General features: G+C 38.5%; 1 protein-coding gene across 1 annotated transcript in view; it reads right to left on the bottom strand.

Annotated features, from left to right (window-relative positions):
* Positions 1-876: 876 nt before the first annotated feature.
* BCKDHB (branched chain keto acid dehydrogenase E1 subunit beta) overlaps positions 877-21,220 on the bottom strand; it is a 267,225-nt gene continuing 246,881 nt past the window's right edge. The window contains exons 10-11 of the mRNA XM_040239085.1: positions 2,831-2,977; positions 877-1,161 (exon numbers count right to left, since the gene is read on the bottom strand). Of these exons, the coding sequence (XP_040095019.1) occupies positions 2,837-2,977 (141 nt within the window). The 3' untranslated portion in view covers positions 877-1,161; positions 2,831-2,836. The remainder of the gene's footprint in view (positions 1,162-2,830; positions 2,978-21,220) is intronic.

Raw genomic sequence — 21,220 nt, 5'->3', positions numbered from 1 at the left:
CCAATGTGCCTTTACTTTCCTCCAAGTTTCTGGCAGTCTGCAAATGTCACTTTCCATATCCTCCTCCAAATATTTGATAAAAATAAACAGAACACAACTTTAAATTGTAGTTTTAAAGTAACATATACACTTGCAATCATAAAAAAAAGTCCATTTTTTTCCAGTGTTCATAGAGTAGGGAAAACATTATATGATGTTATTTCTCTGCTTTTTTGGAGGAGGAAGGCAGGGATCTTTCCACTGGAACTGGTGAGGAGCAGCTCTTCTGGGGTAAGTGGGAGGGAAGGCAGCCCTTTGGGGACAGGGCTGGGGGTGAAGGCTCTGAAAAGGGGTCCCTGACGCTGCTGCGAGGCCCCTCTGAACTATGGTGAAGGGCACGGAAACAAGAGGCCCTGAGAAAGCCCTCAGCAAGGAGGCATCCTCCTTTCGTAGCTGTTAATGTTGTTTTCCTTTTTAGCTGCATCACAATATAAAGGACGTGGAGAAAAATATTTGCTTTGCAACATCAGGGCCAAAACCAAAAGAAAACAAAAGCGTGGTGATTTTGTAACAAAAGACAGGCTGAGGACGTCCATCTCCCGAAAAAGGAAGCGAGGCAGCAAGGACGATCCTGCCTCGATACGCGCAGGAGAAAAAGTGAGTTCCCCTTACTACACCACCTTGTTGGAATGAGACAGAAGAAAAGGAAAAACATTCCAGAAGTTTTGCCAACATACAACCATCTTAGCCATAAAGAACGAAACCAAATACAGTAAAGTTGAAAAATCAACATTTCTGAACATTTCACTTTCACTCAGATTTAATTAACAAGTTACTAGGACACTCTCACTCTTCCACAAAAGTTTTTTTAACTAAATGGAAAAAAAAGACACACACTGAAGACAATCTGATTTTTGCTTTATTGAAGAGTGTCCTACATCCAGTATTTACAGACATAATTGAATGAAATTTATAAGCCTACCATGGGGACTGCTTTTTAAAATGAATCTGAAACACTCAACAGAAATGATCAATTCATTTGTGTGAATACAATAATTAATTCATGATTTTTCAGCCAATATCCAAGTTGGTTCATTTCATAAAAACTCTATTTTCAAGAAGAAGGAATATAAAAAATTCAGAAAAAATATTTCCATATCTAGTCATAATCTTCCAGTTTTTCTGCAAAAGAAATCAATAACAATTATAGACATTCTGGCCACCGTGAATTAAACACAGATTTTCTCAATTACATGACTACTTTCTTTAAGGCCACTTTTAATTTTTAGCATAGAAGAGCAGTCTTATCATAACTTCATGAAAGGTCTAAACTTTTTTTTTAGGTTTAAAAAGAAACACATACTCAAATTTAAAATCAGCACCTAAATATTACTTTAACAATACCAACAAGGCACAGAGCTGCACATTATCACCTGGACTGTCCCTAAGAGAAGGAACAAGATGCACATGAAAGTGAGGAAGTCCTCCAACCAGACCTGAGTGAGACTGTTGGCGCCGGGTGCACTCACAGACGTTAAGAGGACATCAGAAATGCAGCGTCTACCGTCTACTTCTGCACGTCTGAGAGAATTCCGCGGCATGGAAACTACTCGCCCTACTAACGCCTATGACAGTATCCTCAGAATGTGTTAGTTGCTTAGTTGTCTGACTCTTTGTGACCCCATGGACTGTAGCCCACCGGGCTCCTCTGTCCATGGGATTCTCCAGGCAAGAATACTAGAGCGGGTAGCCATTCCCTTCTCCAGGATCCTCAGAATAGAACTACAAAAAATGGTGGGGATCCCAGTGGCAGAGAAGGCATTATTTTCTCTATATGCCTAACTGTAAAGGTATCTCTTTCTCTGGTTTGAGGTGAGCTGATTTACTACCCACACACAGAGTTTAAGAATCATAGTATTTTCTAATCTTAAAACATATGGGCTTTATTATATGAAGCCCGTCCTCACTTTTCCTTTCAAAGATGATGGCTCTTCAAAATGTATTAATAATATTATTATTTGGACAACCTAGATATTAAAATATAAAGCGTTTAATCCTTAGCTACACATTTTGAACCATTTCAAAAATGCTAGAGATCAAAGAAATCAGTGTATCGATAGCACCTTCTATATTTAAACCCTGAAAACTAACTTAATGGTTTTTTCACTTTTTGCTAGAATAACACTGCTGGAGGGACAGCAAGGCATGGCCTAGAAAATCACAATGAATAAATATCATGCATTATCCCCCATTTTAAAACATTCACTAGCCAAGAAAGGTTCTGGAAATGGTAGTGGCACTGGATTTCTCTCTCTCTCTTTTTTTTAAGTTGCAGTTTCCCTTATACATAATAAATAGGTTTCCTGCTCAACAAACCTATCTTTCAAGATAATATAAAGGCAAATTTCAGAATGCTATGATCACACCATATAGTTTAAACAGCTGGGGTCCAAATGAATGGTGCTTAAAGTTATCTTTATATAACAGAAATTACCTCTATTCACAAATGGTTTAAACTGATGATAAAAATATACAGAAATGATGGTAAAAGTCAGAAAAACGAGGTAAGGTGTATTTAGAGTCATGGCAGATGGCATGTTCATCCCATAATTATTCAGTGGTAACATATGAATGTATCTGTTTTCTAGAAATCAGATAATGCATATACTCGATATGTTTCTATTAAACATAAACAGACTATCATACGTTATTTTTTTTTTCTGAAATCCATAATTTGTTCTGGAAATTGCCGTTTATGAAAAGACACACACTGATGACAGCTGTTTCTTGGTCAACCGGACATTAATGTCAGGGGTGCCCACTAGCTTCCTTAAACACAGGGCAGACTTACCTGCGGTCAATAGTTGATCATTTTTCGAAGGGCATCATAGCACTTCCACTTGTCTGGGATGTAGAACGGTTCAAAAATGTGAGGGAACGGTGTGTCGTACCCACACACCCTTGATATAGGAGCTTCCAGGTTCAGGAAACATTCTTCCTGCAGAGAAGAATCCAGATGGTTGACTTCAAGAACTTCTCATTCACAAAAATGAAACATTTCACTTCCAAATACAATGGCATTAAAATAGTTATGTATATTATAATGCGAAAAAAAACAGGTGAAAAAAGGAGGTAACACACAGTATGTTTAGCCTTATCCAAGTTTTACTGAAGATATGTTTTCACATATGTATGTGCATTTTATGCCTACATACATATCTGTTGCTTAAGACAAAATGTGATTATACCTAACAGGTCATTCTACAAATATAAATGTAATGTATGACAAAATCATGACAAGTGCTCACAGTAAACTGTGCAGCTTGAAATGAACGATGGTATGTGTCTCTCTTGTTTCTTGCATTTTTCAAATTTTATATACCATAAACATGTGTTACTTTCGTAAGTCTGTGTGTGTGCCAAGTTGCTTCAATCATGTCCAACTCTTTGCAACCCTATGGACTGTAGTGCACATCAATAAAAAAGTAAATTAATTAACTTAAAAAAATGTAAGATCTCAATCACAGGAAACCTGTAGAAAGTTATCTTCAAGAACAAAAAATTATTCAAGTGACAAATTCAAACTTAAAAATAAAATTTTTAGAGAGTTTAAAAAAACTAAAAAGAGATACATGATTAGACTATTCTTAGGAAAATGAAATTACCATTCACAGCTATTACCTGAAATCAAACCTTTGGTTCTTATGTATCCACTTTCTACATTGGTTTGTGTCAAAAATGCTTTGAAAAGGTCCACATTTTCTTCTATTTCACTAACTGTATTTTTACATTTTCACTTGAGCAGAAAGCTTTGAATGTAGTAGTGCTGATGCGCTGTCCCTATCTTCTGTATATATTTCTTCCAGTGACAAGGGCATCCAGGCAGAAAGAGTCAGCTCCCTTATACTCTCCCTGCACCCCAAAACCACTGCGACTTAAAGCATCAAACACCATCACACGACATTGCTTATATGTGGAATCTAAAAAGAAGGGATACAAACGAACTTACAAAACAGAAAGAGACTCACAGACAGAAAATGAGCTCATGGTTGCCAGGGAGAAAAGGATACTTAAGGACTTTGGGAAGGTTATGTACACACTGGTATATTTACAATGGAGAAGGAACACAGCTCTATCGTACAGCACATGGAACTCTGCTCAATGTTATGTGCCTGCCTAGACGGGAGGGGGTCTGGGGAGAATAGATACATGTATATGTATGGCTGAGTCCCTTCACTGTTCACCTCAAAGTGTCCCAACTTGTTAATCGGCTATATCCTAATACAAAATGGTTTTGGTTTAAAAAAAATAAAAATAAATTTAAAAAAAAAAAGCATCAAACAACAAATCGTGTTGGCTTTTCCAACAGAAAATCCTCATTAATAACTTGAGAATGTTGCAGACATAGGCTTTGAAGAGTCACCTAAGAAATTCCACTACTAATAAGCTCAAAAGAGATGACAGAGTGGGTAGACTGCTTCTCGACTGAAATAAGTAATTTTAAAGGCATTTAATTGTCAACTTGGGATTAACTCAGTTTATTACTTTAGTTGACATAAGCTGTTTTTCTGCCTCCCCTGAATACTACATTCTTCATAAACAAACTATCCATGGGTACTGAAAAATACAGAAAAGCCAAGGCAAAGGATTTCACGTAAATGCCCTTGATTTTACACATGTTATAAAATATTATTCTTTCAAACTAGTTCCCTGGAAGGTGGTTTATGATAAAATGATGCTCCAGTATTTGTGAAAACCACTCCTTTTAGCAGAAAGACCAACATTGCCAAACTTTTTTTTTTTCAAATAACAATGCTTCTAATTCTGCAGGAATGTAAGAATCACTCTATAGGAATACATCTACATGTTTTCAGGGGCATAGAAAAAGGTCTGTGAGGTCACCCCTGAACTGTCAACAGTGGTCACCCATGGAGGTTAGGAGTGACAAGGAGGGGACAGGAGACTCATGTGTACATTATATGTACTGCTGAAGCTTTCATGACACAGTATTACTTTTGTGGGCTTTCCAGGGGGCACAGTGGTAAAGAATCCACATGCCATGCAGGAGACACAGGTTTGATCCCTGGGTCAGGAAGATCCCCTGGAGAAAGGAATGGGAATCCACTCCAGTATTCTTGACTAAGAAATCCCATGGACAGAGGTGCCTGGTGGGCTACAGTCCACAGGGGTGCAAAGAGTCGGACACAATTTACCAACTGAGTGATTACTTTTGTAATTAACTGGCACTGATACAAAAGAGTAAAAAGAAGAATCATTTTATGAGAATAAAAGTTCCCATTTTATGTTACACAAATTTGTGATTTTACACATAGCACTTTCTTAATTTGGAAACAATTACTGTTAGGTATGTGGAATTAAATGATTATAAAGTACTATATATAAATATATAAGATATAAAAAATCACAGAAGATAATTCAAAAATATATGATTCAGTTTTATAAAGGGGTGTGGGTGTGTGTGTGTGCTAAATCACTTCAGTCGTGTCCAAGTCTTTGTGACCCCATGGACTGTAGCCCACCAGGCTCCTCTGTCCATGGGAGTCTCCAGGCAAGAGTACTGGAGTGGGTTGCCAGGCCCTGTTCCAGGGGATTTTCCCAACCCAGGGATCAAATCCAAGTCTCTGATATCTCCTGCACTGGCAAGAGGATTCTTTACCACGAGTGCCACCTTTATAAACATACATCTTAACTGATGAAAACAGTATGAAAGTTTAAAGCTTTGCTAACTAAAGTGCATTAAAGAGGCAAACCTCTTCTACAGACTTGTATTAAAATTTCCTTTTAAAGCAATTGGAAATAAGATGTTTGGGTCAAGCTGCTATACAGTTACTTCCCACTGAACTGGTTCATATACAAATGATTCATATGTGACTCTATGTTTTTCTGGTCAACGATCAATATAAGCATCCTTTTTCAAGCTCAGTTTATTTTCCATATTGAAGCTGTACACACATACACAGAAAAAGAATATCTGAAACTCACTGGCAGATTTGTAGATCGATGGGCCAGATTAATCCCACACAAAGTATATCTCTCTTCATTAAATACATTATGACACCATAACTATAGCAACCATAAGCTCTGAATTTTCAAGATACTCTAGATTCATCATATTCTTCTTTTCCATTACTACATTCATATTTTTCAAACTGTAATGATTTTTTGATTCCAAAATAGTAATCTGCATAATATTAGGAATGAATAATTACCTAACTCACAGGGCTGTTGAGAGGATTACAGGTCGTTTCCATCACTGAGGCTAAGATGAGAAGTACCAGTTTCTGGTCTCTCTTCCTGGAGAGCCTGTATGTGGACTGGCTCAACTGACGCGGAACAATGACAGATGGGATGGTGAGGTTCCAAAGCAGATCACAGTGGAACAGGTAACCAGGGGCAACATAAGAGAACCCACGCAGGTGCCAAGAGAAACTTTCCTCCAGCTATTCATGATCCAAAGTTTCACCTTGGATCCAGTGAAAAGGATTGAAAGCAAACCCTAATGTTATCAGGTAGTTAACACTTACACATACTGTGCTTGTGGGATGTGCTTTCACATAAATACTCAGATGCTTTGAGAAAAACAGATATTTCTTCCAGAAGACCCTTGCATGAAACTCCAGTACGTGGTATTTGAATTTACTTCTGACTATGTCTTTCTGTAAGTATGAAAATTTTCTTTCCAAAATACATTGGTAATACAAAATACAATGGTAACAAGTACTTCTGATGTAAATGAGTTCTATCCCATCTCATTTAAACATTTCAACACACCTATTAGGTAGGTATGATAATCCATTTCACAGATGAGCAAGCTAGGTGAAGGAAGCTGCCCAAGGCTGGAGAGCTAGTACAGAGCCAAGACAAGACTCCAGCCTGACTACCTTCATTCTGCAAATGTTGAGGCACAATCACTGAGAACAGCAACAATAGGAAAGCAAATGAATAAACAAAACAGGAGGCAGGCTGGGATTAAAGGCTCACAACAGAGCCTTAGGAAGGTTAAATTCAGTCTAAGAAACTTGTCTCATACATAAAAGGAAGGCAGGTTAAGACACGTGAGAAGGCTAACAGCACGCATAAGCATAAGTGTGAAGGTAATACACGGAGCAATAAACACATGGTCCTGGGCATCAGAAAACTCCTAGGCTATCCTAAATGATTTAGAAAAGCATAACTCAAATTATTTATATACAAGCCATCTGGGTTGCTATGCATGTTATAACCAGAAAAGGAAGCAAACCATGTGAAATAACAGTTCCAAATCATAAAAGTCATAGCTGCAGGCAAGGGCATTTCTTTATCTGTCTATCTTCTATATAAAAACAAAATAAAAATTTAAGTATTTTGCAGAAGCTAAAGAGGGCAGAGATCCTGTAAATTTTTAAGGCAAATAAAAATTAATAAAATAGGATTCATGGTTGTCTTAAGATAAAATATTGATAGGTTTTAAAAATTAAATGTACTTAATAGTAACTATATTAACAGTGTATTCCATCTTTGCAAGTTGCTAAGAGAGTAGATCTTAATTAATAGTCCTCATCACACAAAAAATTGAATATTATATTTATTCATACATTTTTCATAAATATAATACAGGTTATAACACAAGAGAAGACTCTACACATGGACATCACCAGATGGTCAACACCAAAATCAGACTGATTATATTCTTTGCAGCCAAAGATGGAGAAGCTCTATACAGTCAACAAAAACAAGACCGGGAGCTGACTGTGGTTCAGATCAGGAACTCCTTATTACCAAATTCAGACTCAAATTGAAGAAAGTAGGGAAAACTGCTAGACCATTCAGGTATGACCTAAATCAAATCCCTTATGATTATACAGTGGAAGTGAGAAATAGATTTAAGGGTCTAGATCTGATACATAAGAGTGCCTGATGAACTATGGAATGAGGTTCGTGACATTGTACAGGAGACAGGGATCAAGACCATCCCCATGGAAAAGAAATGCAAAAAAGCAAAATGGCTATCTGGGGAGGCCTTACAAATAGCTGTGAAAAGAAGAGAAGCGAAAAGCAAAGGAGAAAAGCAAAGATATAAGCATTTGAATGCAGAGTTCCAAAGAATAGCAAGAAGAGATAAGAAAGCCTTCTTCAGCGATCAATGCAAAAACATAGAGGAAAACAACAGAATGGGAAAGATGAGAGATCTCTTCAAGAAAATTAGAGATACCAAGGGAACATTTCATGCAAAGATGGGCTTGATAAAGGACAGAAATGGTATGGACCTAACAGAAGCAGAAGATATTAAGAAGAGGTGGCAAGAATACATGGAAGAACTGTACAAAAAAGATCTTCACGACCCAGATAATCATGATGATGTGATCACTAATCTAGAGCCAGACATCTTGGAATGTGAAGTAAAATGGGCCTTAGAAAGCATCACTAGGAACAAAGCTAGTGGAGGTGACGGAATTTCAGTTGAGCTGTTTCAAATCCTGAAAGATGATACTGTCAAAGTGTTGCACTCAATATGCCAGCAAGTTTGGAAAACTCAGCAGTGGCCACAGGACTGGAAAAGGTCAGTTTTCATTCCAATTCCAAAGAAAGGCAATGCCAAAGAATGCTCAAACTACCGCACAATTGCACTCATCTCACATGCTAGTAAAGTAATGCTCAAAATTCTCCAAGCCAGGCTTCAGCAATATGTGAACCGTGAACTCCCTGATGTACAAGCTGGTTTTAGAAAAGGCAGAGGAACCAGAGATCAAATTGCCAACATCCGCTGGATCATGGAAAAACCAAGAGAGTTCCAGAAAAACATCTATTTCTGCTTTATTGACTATGCCAAAGCCTTTGTCTGATTGGATCACAAGAAACTGTGGAAAATTCTGAAAGAGATGGGAATACCAGACCACCTGACCTGCCTCTGGAGAAACCTATATGCAGGTCAGGAAGCAACAGTTAGAATTGGACATAGAACAACAGACTGGTTCCAAATAGGAAAAGGAGTACGTCAAGGCTGTATATTGTCACCCTGCTTATTTAATTTCTATGCAGAGTACATCATGAGAAATGCTGGACTGGAAGAAACGCAAGCTGGAATCAAGATTGGCGGGAGAAATATCAATCACCTCAGATATGCAGATGACACCACCCTTATGGCAGAAAGTGAAGAGGAGCTAAAAAGCCTCTTGATGAAAGTGAAAGAGGAGAGCAAAAAAGTTGGCTTAAAGCTCAACATTCAGAAAACGAAGATCATGGCATCCAGTCCCATCACTTCATGGGAAATAGATGGGGAAACAGTAGAAACAGTGTCAGACTTTATTTTTTTGGGCTCCAAAATCACTGCAGATGGTGACTGCAGGCATGAAATTAAAAGATGCTTACTCCTTGGAAGAAAAGTTATGACCAACCTAGATAGTATATTCAAAAGCAGAGACATTACTTTGCCGACTAAGGTCCGTCTAGTCAAGGCTATGGTTTTTCCTGTGGTCATGTATGGATGTGAGAGTTGGACTATGAAGAAGGCTGAGTGCTGAAGAATTGATGCTTTTGAACTGTGGTATTGGAGAAGACTCTTGAGAGTCCCTTGGACTGCAAAGAGATCCAACCAGTCCATTCTGAAGGAGATCAACCCTGGGATTTCTTTGGAAGGAATGATGCTAAAGCTGAAACTCCAGTACTTTGGCCACCTCATGTGAAGAGTTGACTCACTGGAAAAGACTCTGATGCTGGGAGGGATTGGGGGCAGGAGGAGAAGGGGACGACCCAGGATGAGATGGCTGGATGGCATTGTAGACTCGATGGACATGAGTCTGAGTGAACTCCTGGAGTTGGTGATGGACAGGGAGGCCTGGCGTGCTGCGATTCATGGGGTCGCAAAGAGTCGGACACGACTGAGCGACTGAACTGAACTGATATGTTATTATATGTGCATGTAAATACATATATGTTACGGGTTTCATGGGATTGCTCAAAATGTCTCAATGTTAACCTCACTTCCCCATGAAAGTTTTATGGACATCCTGCCATAAATTCAACTGTCACTGTGTCACAGCAGTTACATCACTGAAATCAGTCTCAACATTTTGCACTGTAGCTGTGGTCACTCCCAACAAACCTTTTTGTTGTTTTCACGGCAAGGCTGTATAATATAATTGATACAGCATGTAATTTGGAACTCTATCTGAAGGGAATCTTTGTTCTACTAGGATTTAATCTTTTCAAGGCTCTGTTTTCTCAACAGCAAAAGTATTAAAAATTCTGTCCCTATCGTTTTTATACTCTACTGTTACCTTGCCTCTTTGCCTCCCTAGCTTGGGCAGCAGCCTATAAGAAGTGCCTGCTTTGCGTGCCTGACACAGCCCACTGCTCAATAATTGTAGGTTTTTTTTTTTTTTCTCCTAGTTTTACTGAGATATGATAGACATACAGCACTGTATAAGCTTAAGGTGTACTGCATAGTGATTTGACTTACGTACATCTTATCCCAGTAAGTTTAGTGAATATCCATCATCTCATCTAGACACAAACTTGAAAATAGGAAAAAAAAATATTTTCCTTGTGAGAGAACTCTTCGGATTAATTCTTAACAGCTTTCATGTATAACAAACAGCAGTGTTATTTATAGTTATATTTATCATATTGGTCATGGCATCCCTAGTACTTAATTATTTTAAAACTGGAAGTTTGTGTCTTTTGACTATCTTCATTCAATTCCCCCTCCCCCATCTCCTGCCCCTGGTAACCACAAATCTGATCTCTTTTTCTGTTTGTTTTTGAAGTACAATTGACCTAATAATTGCTAGGTTTTGTTCTCCTCTTAAAAATTTTCGAGCGATAATAAACACAAGGTATCAGAAATAGCCCAAATCATCATTGAAGATAAAGATCCGGGTACATAGAACCGTCAAATAGATTGAGATGTAATATCCATCACAGCTCAGTGACCAACAGCTACCATTTATTGGACACTTACTAAGCCTTAAAAAATGTAACAAAATACCAAAACAAGTTTCAGTGCTCTATGAGGAAGGAGGGTGGGGACCACTGAGGTTACTGAAGGAGCCAGGCTGCACCCAATAAAAGACAGGATCTGGTGCTGCCCCCTGGTGGGGAGCAAGGAGCCTACACCCTGTCAGTTCCTGGGCCTAGGACAGATTAAGTGTGGCCAGATGACAGATTAAGTCAGAAACTCTGGAAATGGTTGAAAAATCCCCCCGCACCCCGCAAAAGAACGTAATTTCCAAGCATTACTGTAGAAAAGTAGCCTGTCAGTCAGGTACTGGAAAGTTCCATGTGAAAATGTGCCCAACAGATAAGTGAATGTAACCAAGGCACAAACACTTCAAAAAACAGTCAAGAATAAAGACCATATAATATCATTTGATTTATTTTTAAAGCAATCGTTTGGCTTTTGGTTTTTTTATTTCAATGCAATTTCAGACTCACGTTTCTTTCTAAGAGCAACTTTGCAATACTTTTTATTCAGTCCGTCTAATGACAGAAAGCTGGATATGGCCCATTGTATAAGACTACACAGTATCTTGAGCTGGAAAGTTGTGAAGTTCAAAGTGTGATAAGAAAAATTTAGGTCTTGCATACATGTTTCTACTTTCTTACAGCTGATTACAGGATGGAGAGTTCCTTTCACTTTCCTGAAAAACTATTAATTATTAATTAATTTTCCTAAACATTTAATGGAAAAGTAGACAAGCAGGTCACTGCAATGAGAAACATATCAAAGTCAAGGTATACTGCCTACAGGATTACCTTATAAATCTGGATATCATGGTCTTCCTTGGAACAATGAGAAGCATTATTCCACAATTTAATTCCAAGTAACCATGGAGAAAATTGATTTTTAAACGACTTTAAGGTCCAGGTTACATCACATAAACATTTTGTCACCATAACACATTTAAACTAGGAGAACATATTTTGTTTCTAAAAGCGGGTTGGGGTGAGGGTAAAATAAGCTATACATGTGGTAAGTACTGGACAAGACATATAGATCATAGAGTTATCATTTCTTCTAGAGGAAAAAACATTAAGAAATAGCTTTAAGTGTTTTGTGAAGTTTTAAACCTAAATTCGAATACCATTTAGTCCCTGTTAGTTATTATTAGCAATAATGTTTATGTGATGTAACCTGGACCTTAAAGTCATTTAAAAATCAATTTTCTCAATGGTTACTTGAAATTAAATTTAGGATACTTTCTTCTAAATGCAATACATTGTCTAGGGATCATAATGAGCAGCCCAAGAGTTAAACTAAAAAAATATGAGAAAAACTAAATTAATATACCAAAAGGAGGCATATTTGATAGAAGTCCATGAACTTAAAGACTTATGTGTTGGTTTTAGGTTGATTAGTTCTAGTTATTTATGTAAGGTGAGACATCACCTGGCTTCCAAATACTATCAGAGAATATTTGTTATTAATCTACCATGAAAATGTGCCCATAGTCAAAACAGTTTCCAGAGAAAAAAATGATGCTGGTGTCTTGAATGACAAATGAGTCACAGAAACCTGTGAAGGTACTATGCCAGCAACTGCAAATTAATTTCACTACTGGATTAAATAAATACAACTTTACTAATGCAAAATGAAGTAGGTTTCATTTAAGTTAATGGTTTAAACAGAAGGTATCACATTTTTAAAACAGAGCTTAAAATATACATTTTACGTCTATACCAATTTTCTGTACAGACTTATGACATAGACCTGTGAAATTTATTCTTCACAGACAGCAGAGTCCCTAATCTACCTCCAAACTAACAGGATGCTTCCCATTAATACAGCTTTTTATTTTACTTTTCTAATACTATGCGCATGAGATGCATTCAACAAACACTGGTTGATATGATGTCTCTCACTTTTAAAACACAGTTGAACAAATATAACTAAATAAGACAGTATATGAATAATATAATTTCATCCACTTTCTATAGCACCTAAAACATTACACTGATTCCCAATTATTTTAGCAAACCTTTCATTTAAAATCACAACCTTGACTATATTAAAAGCTAAGATCTCTATTAACTTTATTAGAACACCTTCAATGTCTGCTAACTTTAATAATAACAAAGAATGGAACTGAATTCTAAATTAGGATATTCACTGAAATTCAAACTCCATTTTTCAAATGGAAGTTTCTTTTCTGAAGTTAGAAATATAATTTCTGATTTAAACTGGATACAGTCTAGCTACCTAACACAAGGTTGAATGATATTAAGACATATATAGAAATGATTCATGGTTCAAATTCAATAGCTCTATTAGAATATAAAAATGTTAATATAAAGTTATCTATGAATCTCAGCACATTATATTATTGTAGAAACTGAGGTCAAGCAAATTTTAAAATAAAAACTTAACATTAAAATCAATAATTTGTTATATAATAGAAACTGCCTTTTTTCCCTCCAAATGATACTTTTGTAAATTTCACTATTTTAAAATAGGAAAGAAGTGAAAGGAAGTGAAAACTTTCTATAATTTATAATTGTATCTGAACTCATTTTTTTTTAAAGTACACAGTGCTCATTTTGGCCCAATATTTCACAAATATTAACTCCTTTTAATCTTTCATAAACACTAAATTAGCAATCACAAAGGTAAAACTTAGCATCCCATCCAAACCACTTTGGTTTGGTTCTGTTTTCAAACTTTCCCCCAGATATACTCTTAAACTATGACCTAAAGCAGCCTCACCATTTATAATAATTTCTTCATTAAATCTTCCTGCAACACAGTCTATTGATTTGCTGCAATCCATCTTCAATGATGTTCTGAGGTTTAAAAAGTTAGAAGTCTAAATTCTTTTGAGATATACTATGGGCAAATTTGGACATTTACTATGTACTGTGGCTACACCGCTTTTGTTAAAACACTTTACATTCAATAGAGAGAGGGGAAAAAAAAAAAAAAAGGCAATGCTCTCAAGTTTCCACAGACGCTAAAGCTTCTCAAATTTTATAGTTCAAAATTCTTCCTATAGAAGAAAGCATCCACACAGCAGCAAAGTTTGAAAGTGGAATTTCCCTAGAATGTGAATGCATAATGATAAACATAAGCGACCAGCAGCACTGGGTCGTCTCACGAACAAATCGCCCTCTGTAAGGTAGGACTTTTGCTTTACTTGGCACTAGGAAATTTAAATTACTCTTGTAAAGCAACTTTTGATGATCCTACAAAGCATTCAATTTTTCTGCTTGTTTTGCAACAGAATTCTTTGTATAGCATTCTCACTCCACCAAATGGTGCTCGGCAGGCAGAAATCAATTCTGGCTAAAGTGACCTGATGACTCTTTTTGTTTCATGACGTAGAAAATATATTCTTTTCAAATCTGGGGGATCGAACCTGCACTCAGAAAATTTCTAGTAGGATCTGTCAGTGTCCCAGTTTTGCAACTTGTTTTTTAAGTTTCAACACTAATTATAAAACGAAACTACTAAAATAGAGTGATTTCTGCCTAATTGGCACCATCTTTCTAAAAAGTTTAAGAAGCTGGATTTAAAATAAAAAGGAGGGGTTCTAAAATATTTGCTATCTTACAAATGATACTCTTTTGTAATACTGCGTTCTTCTTTACAGCTTTTTCTTATTCTTCATGTTACATTTCTAGTTTATGTTTTAGTTTATGTTTAAAAGAATGCTAAAACAACTTGCTAAATGTAAAGAAAAAGTTAAGGACAAGGGGAAAATCAACTTTATCTACATAATGCCAAAAGAGATGTGTCAATGTTTCCACTGAAATTAAACCTACTTTTTTTTTTAAAGTTAATCTTAGGTGTCATAGCAACACAGCCTTTAAGGTTGGTTTTGCTGAATGAATAAATCAGAGCAAGTTATTTTTCAGCAGTTTAATTCTGTTCGCCAGATCACTGCGATTTTAATAAGAAAAGCACAAAACAAATGTTTTGGGCTACCATCAATTATTAGGGAGATTTCTTCCCAAACTTGTTAATTGGATCCCAGTTGTAGTAGCATTCTCAAGCTTTAGTAATTGAATAAATTAACCAAGCAAACAAGTTTTGGGAAGGAGTCTCTGACCTGAGTAAAGAAAAAGGCTTGTAAGAGCGCTCATTACTGATATGCAGATAACTTTTGCTAACTGATGAGTTTAATCTATTCATAAAGTAAATCTAGCCATTGTAATTATGGCCTGCAACCAATAAAAATATCATACAGAATCCAAAATATATTTTCCTATTTACTGTGTTTACATATGTATGTTTCTACCTTTAAAGTTGGTTAATATTTCTTACAAAGAAGTTTTCCTGGTTGAAAGTGTGCATTTGCATACAGTTAAAATTTCAAGAATCCAGAGCTGTTTGAGAATTAGGGGGATAATACACACGCCCTCCTTTTCTACTTCAAATTTTGTATAAACTGTATGCTGATTCTCACAAAATCTGTATGGCATGCTCAGAGTGGACAAATTTCTAATGAGCCTGATTAAACCACAGATACAACAGTGAAGGTGTAGTTAGTAGCGGAGACCTGTTTCTGGTTACTTTTAGAGTTAAGCGCAAAAATTTAATATTAGAAATGCCCAGAGACACTGTTCACTAATGCATTTTTGATGAACTACATTTATACATTTCCTATAAAGAGGCGATGTTCACATGTTTTATCTGGAATATAACCAGAACATTTACTTGCTGTTTTTTAATCTCCTTATTTGAATCTGAGCTGTATAAAACTTCAGTCAGGTCCCTCAACTAGGCAGCACGCTAAAGCACACAGCACTGAGCCCCCAGAGATCACAGCAGAGCCCCTATTTGTCTCATAGCACAGATAACAATGCACGCAAGCACACACAAACACAAACAAATAATTTCATCTTTAGTCAACACATGATGGATATCCTAAGAAGCAACACGGAGGCTACAGGGAAGAAACGTTGTTTGTCGACACGCCCTCTCGGTCAGGAAAAGGAGCATGTTAACGTGTGGGTAGAGCACAGAAAAGGCCAGAGATTCACGAAATAGAAACCAAGAGATATTCTTTAACAATAAACAAGTGTAATTAGGTAATCCTTTCAACAATCTAGGTGGCAGGAGCAAGTGAGGCACTAAGGCTGGCGAAGGTTAAGTGAGGTAAACGAGGTCATGTAAGTCATGCAAGCTCTGGTGGTATTTGAACCAGCTGGCGTGGTTACCCTTGGGTGCAGCTGCAAAAGACTTTAAAAGTGGGCAAGAGAGTCTTGCTTGGATGCAAGGAAAATGTGTAGCCAGTGCTACCATTATACTTGGGAAACAGAAACTGGTGGAATTGTCAGCTTGTTTATGTCAAATCTGATCAAGAATTTTTTTTCAATTTTAATAAAAAGCTTAGCAGTTTAGGGCCTTTGTGGGGGTCGGGGGTGATGTGAAATAGATGGATCTCTTAGAGTTACAGGAAGACAAGCTCAGATGTATATGTTTTGAATGTTTTAGAGACTCACTGGGGAGACATTGAGGGCCAGTGGGGACCAGACTGGAACTTGTTTCTAGTTAATTGTCAGCAGCTTGCTTGAGTTTAGGGCACAAGCTGCCACTTTGGGGTTCTGAAGCTGATCCTACATTCTTAGGAAAAACTGAACGTTCAGTCCACCGTAGGCTATACGTCTAAAGTTTCTTCTTCTAAAAGTTCCAAAAAATACACGTATCATTAAAATGCTTCACCAGAAAATTAAATTTGCTTGCTTTCATTTATTTCCTTATTGCTGACAGCGTCTAGATGAACTTAAGGTAACTAAATCATTGGATAAAGAACGCGACGGCTTCTTGATAGATTGCGAAAATCGTTTCAGTAAACATAGGCTACAAATTGTATCCTAGACTTAAGCTGCAATATGAAATGTAATCCTCTCCTCACAGTAAATACTTTATGGCTCTTCTCCACGATTAAGTCACTTTGTACAACTCTAAAACTACAGAAGAAAGTTTCTGGACCATTTAAAGAAATGTCTGTTGAGAAGAAAAGTAAATTCTTTTCCTCCAGTGAAAACAACAGATCAGACATTGCAAAGAAGTTCATCTTCAAGTTAAAATGTAAATGGAAATGTGGTATGGGGTCTGCCAGCTTCGATTAGTGCTAATTGGCACAGTCCACATAGCTCGCCCTGGATGTTGATTAAATAGCCGGGAGCTCTCACTCTAGGTGTAAAGCTTGTCATACACACATAATACGTGTCCTCAAGCGGAGCTGGCCGTGTGCAGAGGGGTCCATCTCCTGGGTGGAAGCGGAGAGGTCCCCGTGGTCTGAGACAAGCAATTTGGGCATCCCTGGGAAAGTATCACTTTGACAGCTGGATTAAAAAATGATTTATGTAGAGAATATACCCGGGTTATGCTACATTAGAATGTCATCGTTTTCAATTAGTGCACTTCTATGTGACCTTGCAAATCACCAACCCACAAGGATTTTCCTTAGGTTTCCTCAAATGCTAATGATGTAGCAAATCTAATTAAGTTCGTATGATTCACTTCAGCAGTAGGTATTTCAGGGACTCCAGAATTGCCAAAAGGAAATCTGAAGCGTCTATTCTTGCTCCAAAACAATCATGCCGCGCGCCAAACTGATAACCGTTAAACACAGCTGCAGAGCAAATGTGGTGGGGTTTCGGTCCTGTAAATATAGTGTTCACACATCAATCTGCCCTGCGAGCAATTTCGGAGGCAGACCCAATGATTGCTGGTTTCTATTACAGTTATATGAGGATTATATGCGAGTATTAAGTCACTTGTTTCGCCCAGCACAGCTTGGGCAGATTGCGACATGCCGTGAGTTTCTTCTACCTGAGAACACTCACAGAAATGCCAGAAACCCCAAATATTGATAAAAGCATCTGATCAGCATCTTGCTGAAATGGCTTTCCAGTTCTGTAGCTCACGTAAAAAAGAGGAAAGGTGGCTTTGGGTGTTTGAGAGCCTATTTAGGGAATGCAATAGATTGAAGTTCATTCCTGAAGAAAATCCCATATTCTGTGTTTGTTATAAATGCTTTTTTAAATAAAGGTTTTTAAAAGAACACTTGCTTCTTAAAAGTTAACATGGGTAAAACACAAGACGCAAAACGAGGTCTTCCTTCATCACAAGCGGCTTACAGTTTGATGTGTCCTAGGTCTCATTTGTGCATTCACACAACTAACAAATCCTTTTCTTTTTATCACAGTAAGTGTGCAACACAAACCTATGGACACATCTGAGCTACAGAAATTCAACTCTTTTTATTTCAGTAACGCTATTTCCATGAAAGGAAATTCTTTTCAGAGGGGCTCCCTCCAAACTGGGTGGGATACCGGAAGTGTTAAGGCCATGACCACACTCCCTGCAGAGGCTGATCGGTTGCTATGGCAACCACTCTGATCCTATCAATAAGCAACAGCCCTGAACACTAATATTCTGAAACACACACACACACACACAGCTTCCTTTTCTGTGGAGATAACAACATGAACTAGTTTCGAGTCTGAAATGACCACTCTTGATGCTAAAACATTATCTTTGCTGACTGAATTATTTCCCCAGAATACAGCTTTGTAAATAAATGCAAAAAATAGCGAAGTCAGCCATTCATTACACTCTAGTTCCATTTTAAAACACGGTCAAATCTACGGCATAAGTAATCTCAGCATGTTACAGCTGGAGTGGGTTATGTGTACAGGTCTAGGCAGGAGAAGAAAATCAGATTTCCAGAGAGTATATGCCGTGTCAAAAGCAACACTGGGAGCAAGAAAACAACACAGGCTTCCAAGCAGCTCTTGGAAGTTTCGGAGAAGAAGCACACATTTCAACAGTTCTGTTTCTTATCTGTGGTTGTCTCCAGACACACAATTATTACGGTGCAAGGTAATTACCTAAATTGATCACATTTATGAAGTTACATACAATTGTCTTCACGGGCTCAAGCATCATGGCTAAATCTTTAAGATGTGAATCCTTTTATGCTGGCAAAACCACCACCGCAAAGCACCCTGAATGCTGATTTTTACAGCCCACAGTCACAGAGGTACAGTGTGTGACAGATTAGGCATCTGTAAATATCGGCTAACCCAATCCTTCCAGTTTTTACTTCTGTTCTGTCTCACTCTGGGGTGTCAAGAAGCCTAGTCACAGAAGAGGCAGAAAAATCAACAAGCCAATAAGTGGGGTGTGGAGATTTTCACTCTTCAACGATTCAAACGGAACCTTCTTACTCACCCACCAGATGCCACACTGCTGCCACTGAAATTGGGTCCCTTCCTAGGTTCGAAGTTTTTCCTGGCTCCCCAGAGCTTATCCTTCTTTATCCTCATTTCCCTTCCAGCCCGGTGCAGACATACACAGGCCCACCGCCATTCCAAAACTTTTTTTTTTTTCCTTCTGGCCAAGTCGCATGGCATGAAGGATATAAGATCTTAGTTCCCTGACTAGGGATGGAACCCATGTCTCCTGCAGTGGAAGCTCGGCATCCTAACCACTGGACCATCAGGGAAGTCCCCAAACTGACTACTTGCTAACACTATTCCTTGCTATTGTCACACAGATCACTTTTCAAATTCAGTTCAAGTACCAATTTTCAAGGAGCTTTGGGGACTTTGATATTGATTTTTTTTTTTTTTTTAATTCATGCATTTGGACTTCTCTGGTGGTCCAGTGCTTAAAATCCATCTGCCAATGCAGGAGACAGGGGTTCAATCCCTGGTCCAGGAACTAGAATCTCACATGCCGTGGGGGAAGTAGGCCCATGCATCACAACTAGAGCCCCCGTGCCTAGCATCCAAGCTCTGCAACAAAAGAAGCCCCTGCAATGACAGCCTGTGTATCACAGCTCGAGAGTGACCCCAGCCCACCAAAATGAGAGGACGCCTGTGTGCAGCAAGGCCGCGTAGCCAAAAAAAACTTTTTAAATTAATGTATTCCATCATTCATCAGTCAAACACTTCAGAGCCTACCTCCATAGAGTTTGCATTCCAGTGGGAGAAATAGGTATGAGGAAATGTTAGGAAAGGAGCAGGCAGGAGACACAGGTTCACCCAGATCCAGGAAGATCCCACATGCTGCGGAGCAACTAAGCCCATGCACCACAAAAACTGAGCCTGAGCACTTGAGCCTGGGAGCCTCAACTACCAAGCCTCCGTGCCTAGAGCTGGCGCCCTGCAGCAGGAGGGGCCACTGCAATGCGGAGCCCTCACACCGCGACTAGAGAGTAGCCCAGCTCGCTGCAACTAGAGAAAGGCCCAGGCAGCAACGAAGACCCAGGACAGCTAAAAATAAATAATTTTAAAAAAAGAAAGAAGAAAGGGAGCAGGCAGAGGTCTGTAACAGTTAGCAAGCTGCATGTGCTCAGGGAGGGGTTTCCTAAGGCGGCCACATTTGAAAACCATGAGGAACCAGGAGCATCCCCGCCAGCTCACAAAACAGGAGTGAGGAGAGTACACCCCCAAACAGAGATGACAGAGCAATGAGAAGGGAAGGGGGCCAGATGGTCAGATGGCCAAGAGACCAGCCCTGGCAGGAAGACAGTGACAGGTGGCTCTGATGGCTTACGTATCTGTGTTCTTCAGAGAACACACAAGAGCAGCTACGGAGACTCAGATTCTTCAGGTAAACTCGGGGTTCATTGATAGGAAATGAGAAATATCGTTAGAGATGAACGCTAGGGCTGCTGCTGATGTGAGTGAGACACAAAGACAGGGATGAGGGCAGTGAGTACACAGCAGGATGGGTCATCTCTTGTGTGTAATTTTGAGGAAACTATCACTTCATTTGCTAAGACGACTTTTTAAGGGTCTACATAGAAACACGCACTCCTGAGGAAGTTTGGAAAATAAAAACCAAAGATTTTAAAATTGAAAATATTTGACTAGAGTTTGCAGCTACATGGAACCCCATCTTGGCTAGGATTCAAATATCTGTTCTAGTGACACATTTATTACCATGCCCAGTGCCCACTCCAGTACTCTTGCCTGGGAAATCCCATGGACGGAGGAGGCTGCAGTCCATGGGGTTGCAAAGAGTCAGACTCAGCTTAGTGACTTCACTTTCACTTTTCACTTTCATGCACTTGAGAAGGAAATGGCAACCCACTCCAGTATTGTTACCTGGAGAATCCCAGGGATGGGGGAGCCTGGTGGGCTGCCATCTATGGGGTCGCACAGAGCCGGACACAACTGACGTGACTTAGCAGCAGCAGCCAGTACCTTAATTTCCCATTTATTCACCCTACTGACTTCCTCTCCCTGTCTCTTATCTCTACATCTCTCCCACTGGCTTTTCATG

Source organism: Oryx dammah, unplaced genomic scaffold, assembly GCF_014754425.2.
Source record: "Oryx dammah isolate SB20612 unplaced genomic scaffold, SCBI_Odam_1.1 HiC_scaffold_4, whole genome shotgun sequence".
NCBI classification, from domain to species: Eukaryota; Metazoa; Chordata; class Mammalia; order Artiodactyla; family Bovidae; genus Oryx; species Oryx dammah.
Note: the sequence above shows the minus strand (reverse complement) of the source record. Positions and strands in the feature narration are given on the sequence as shown.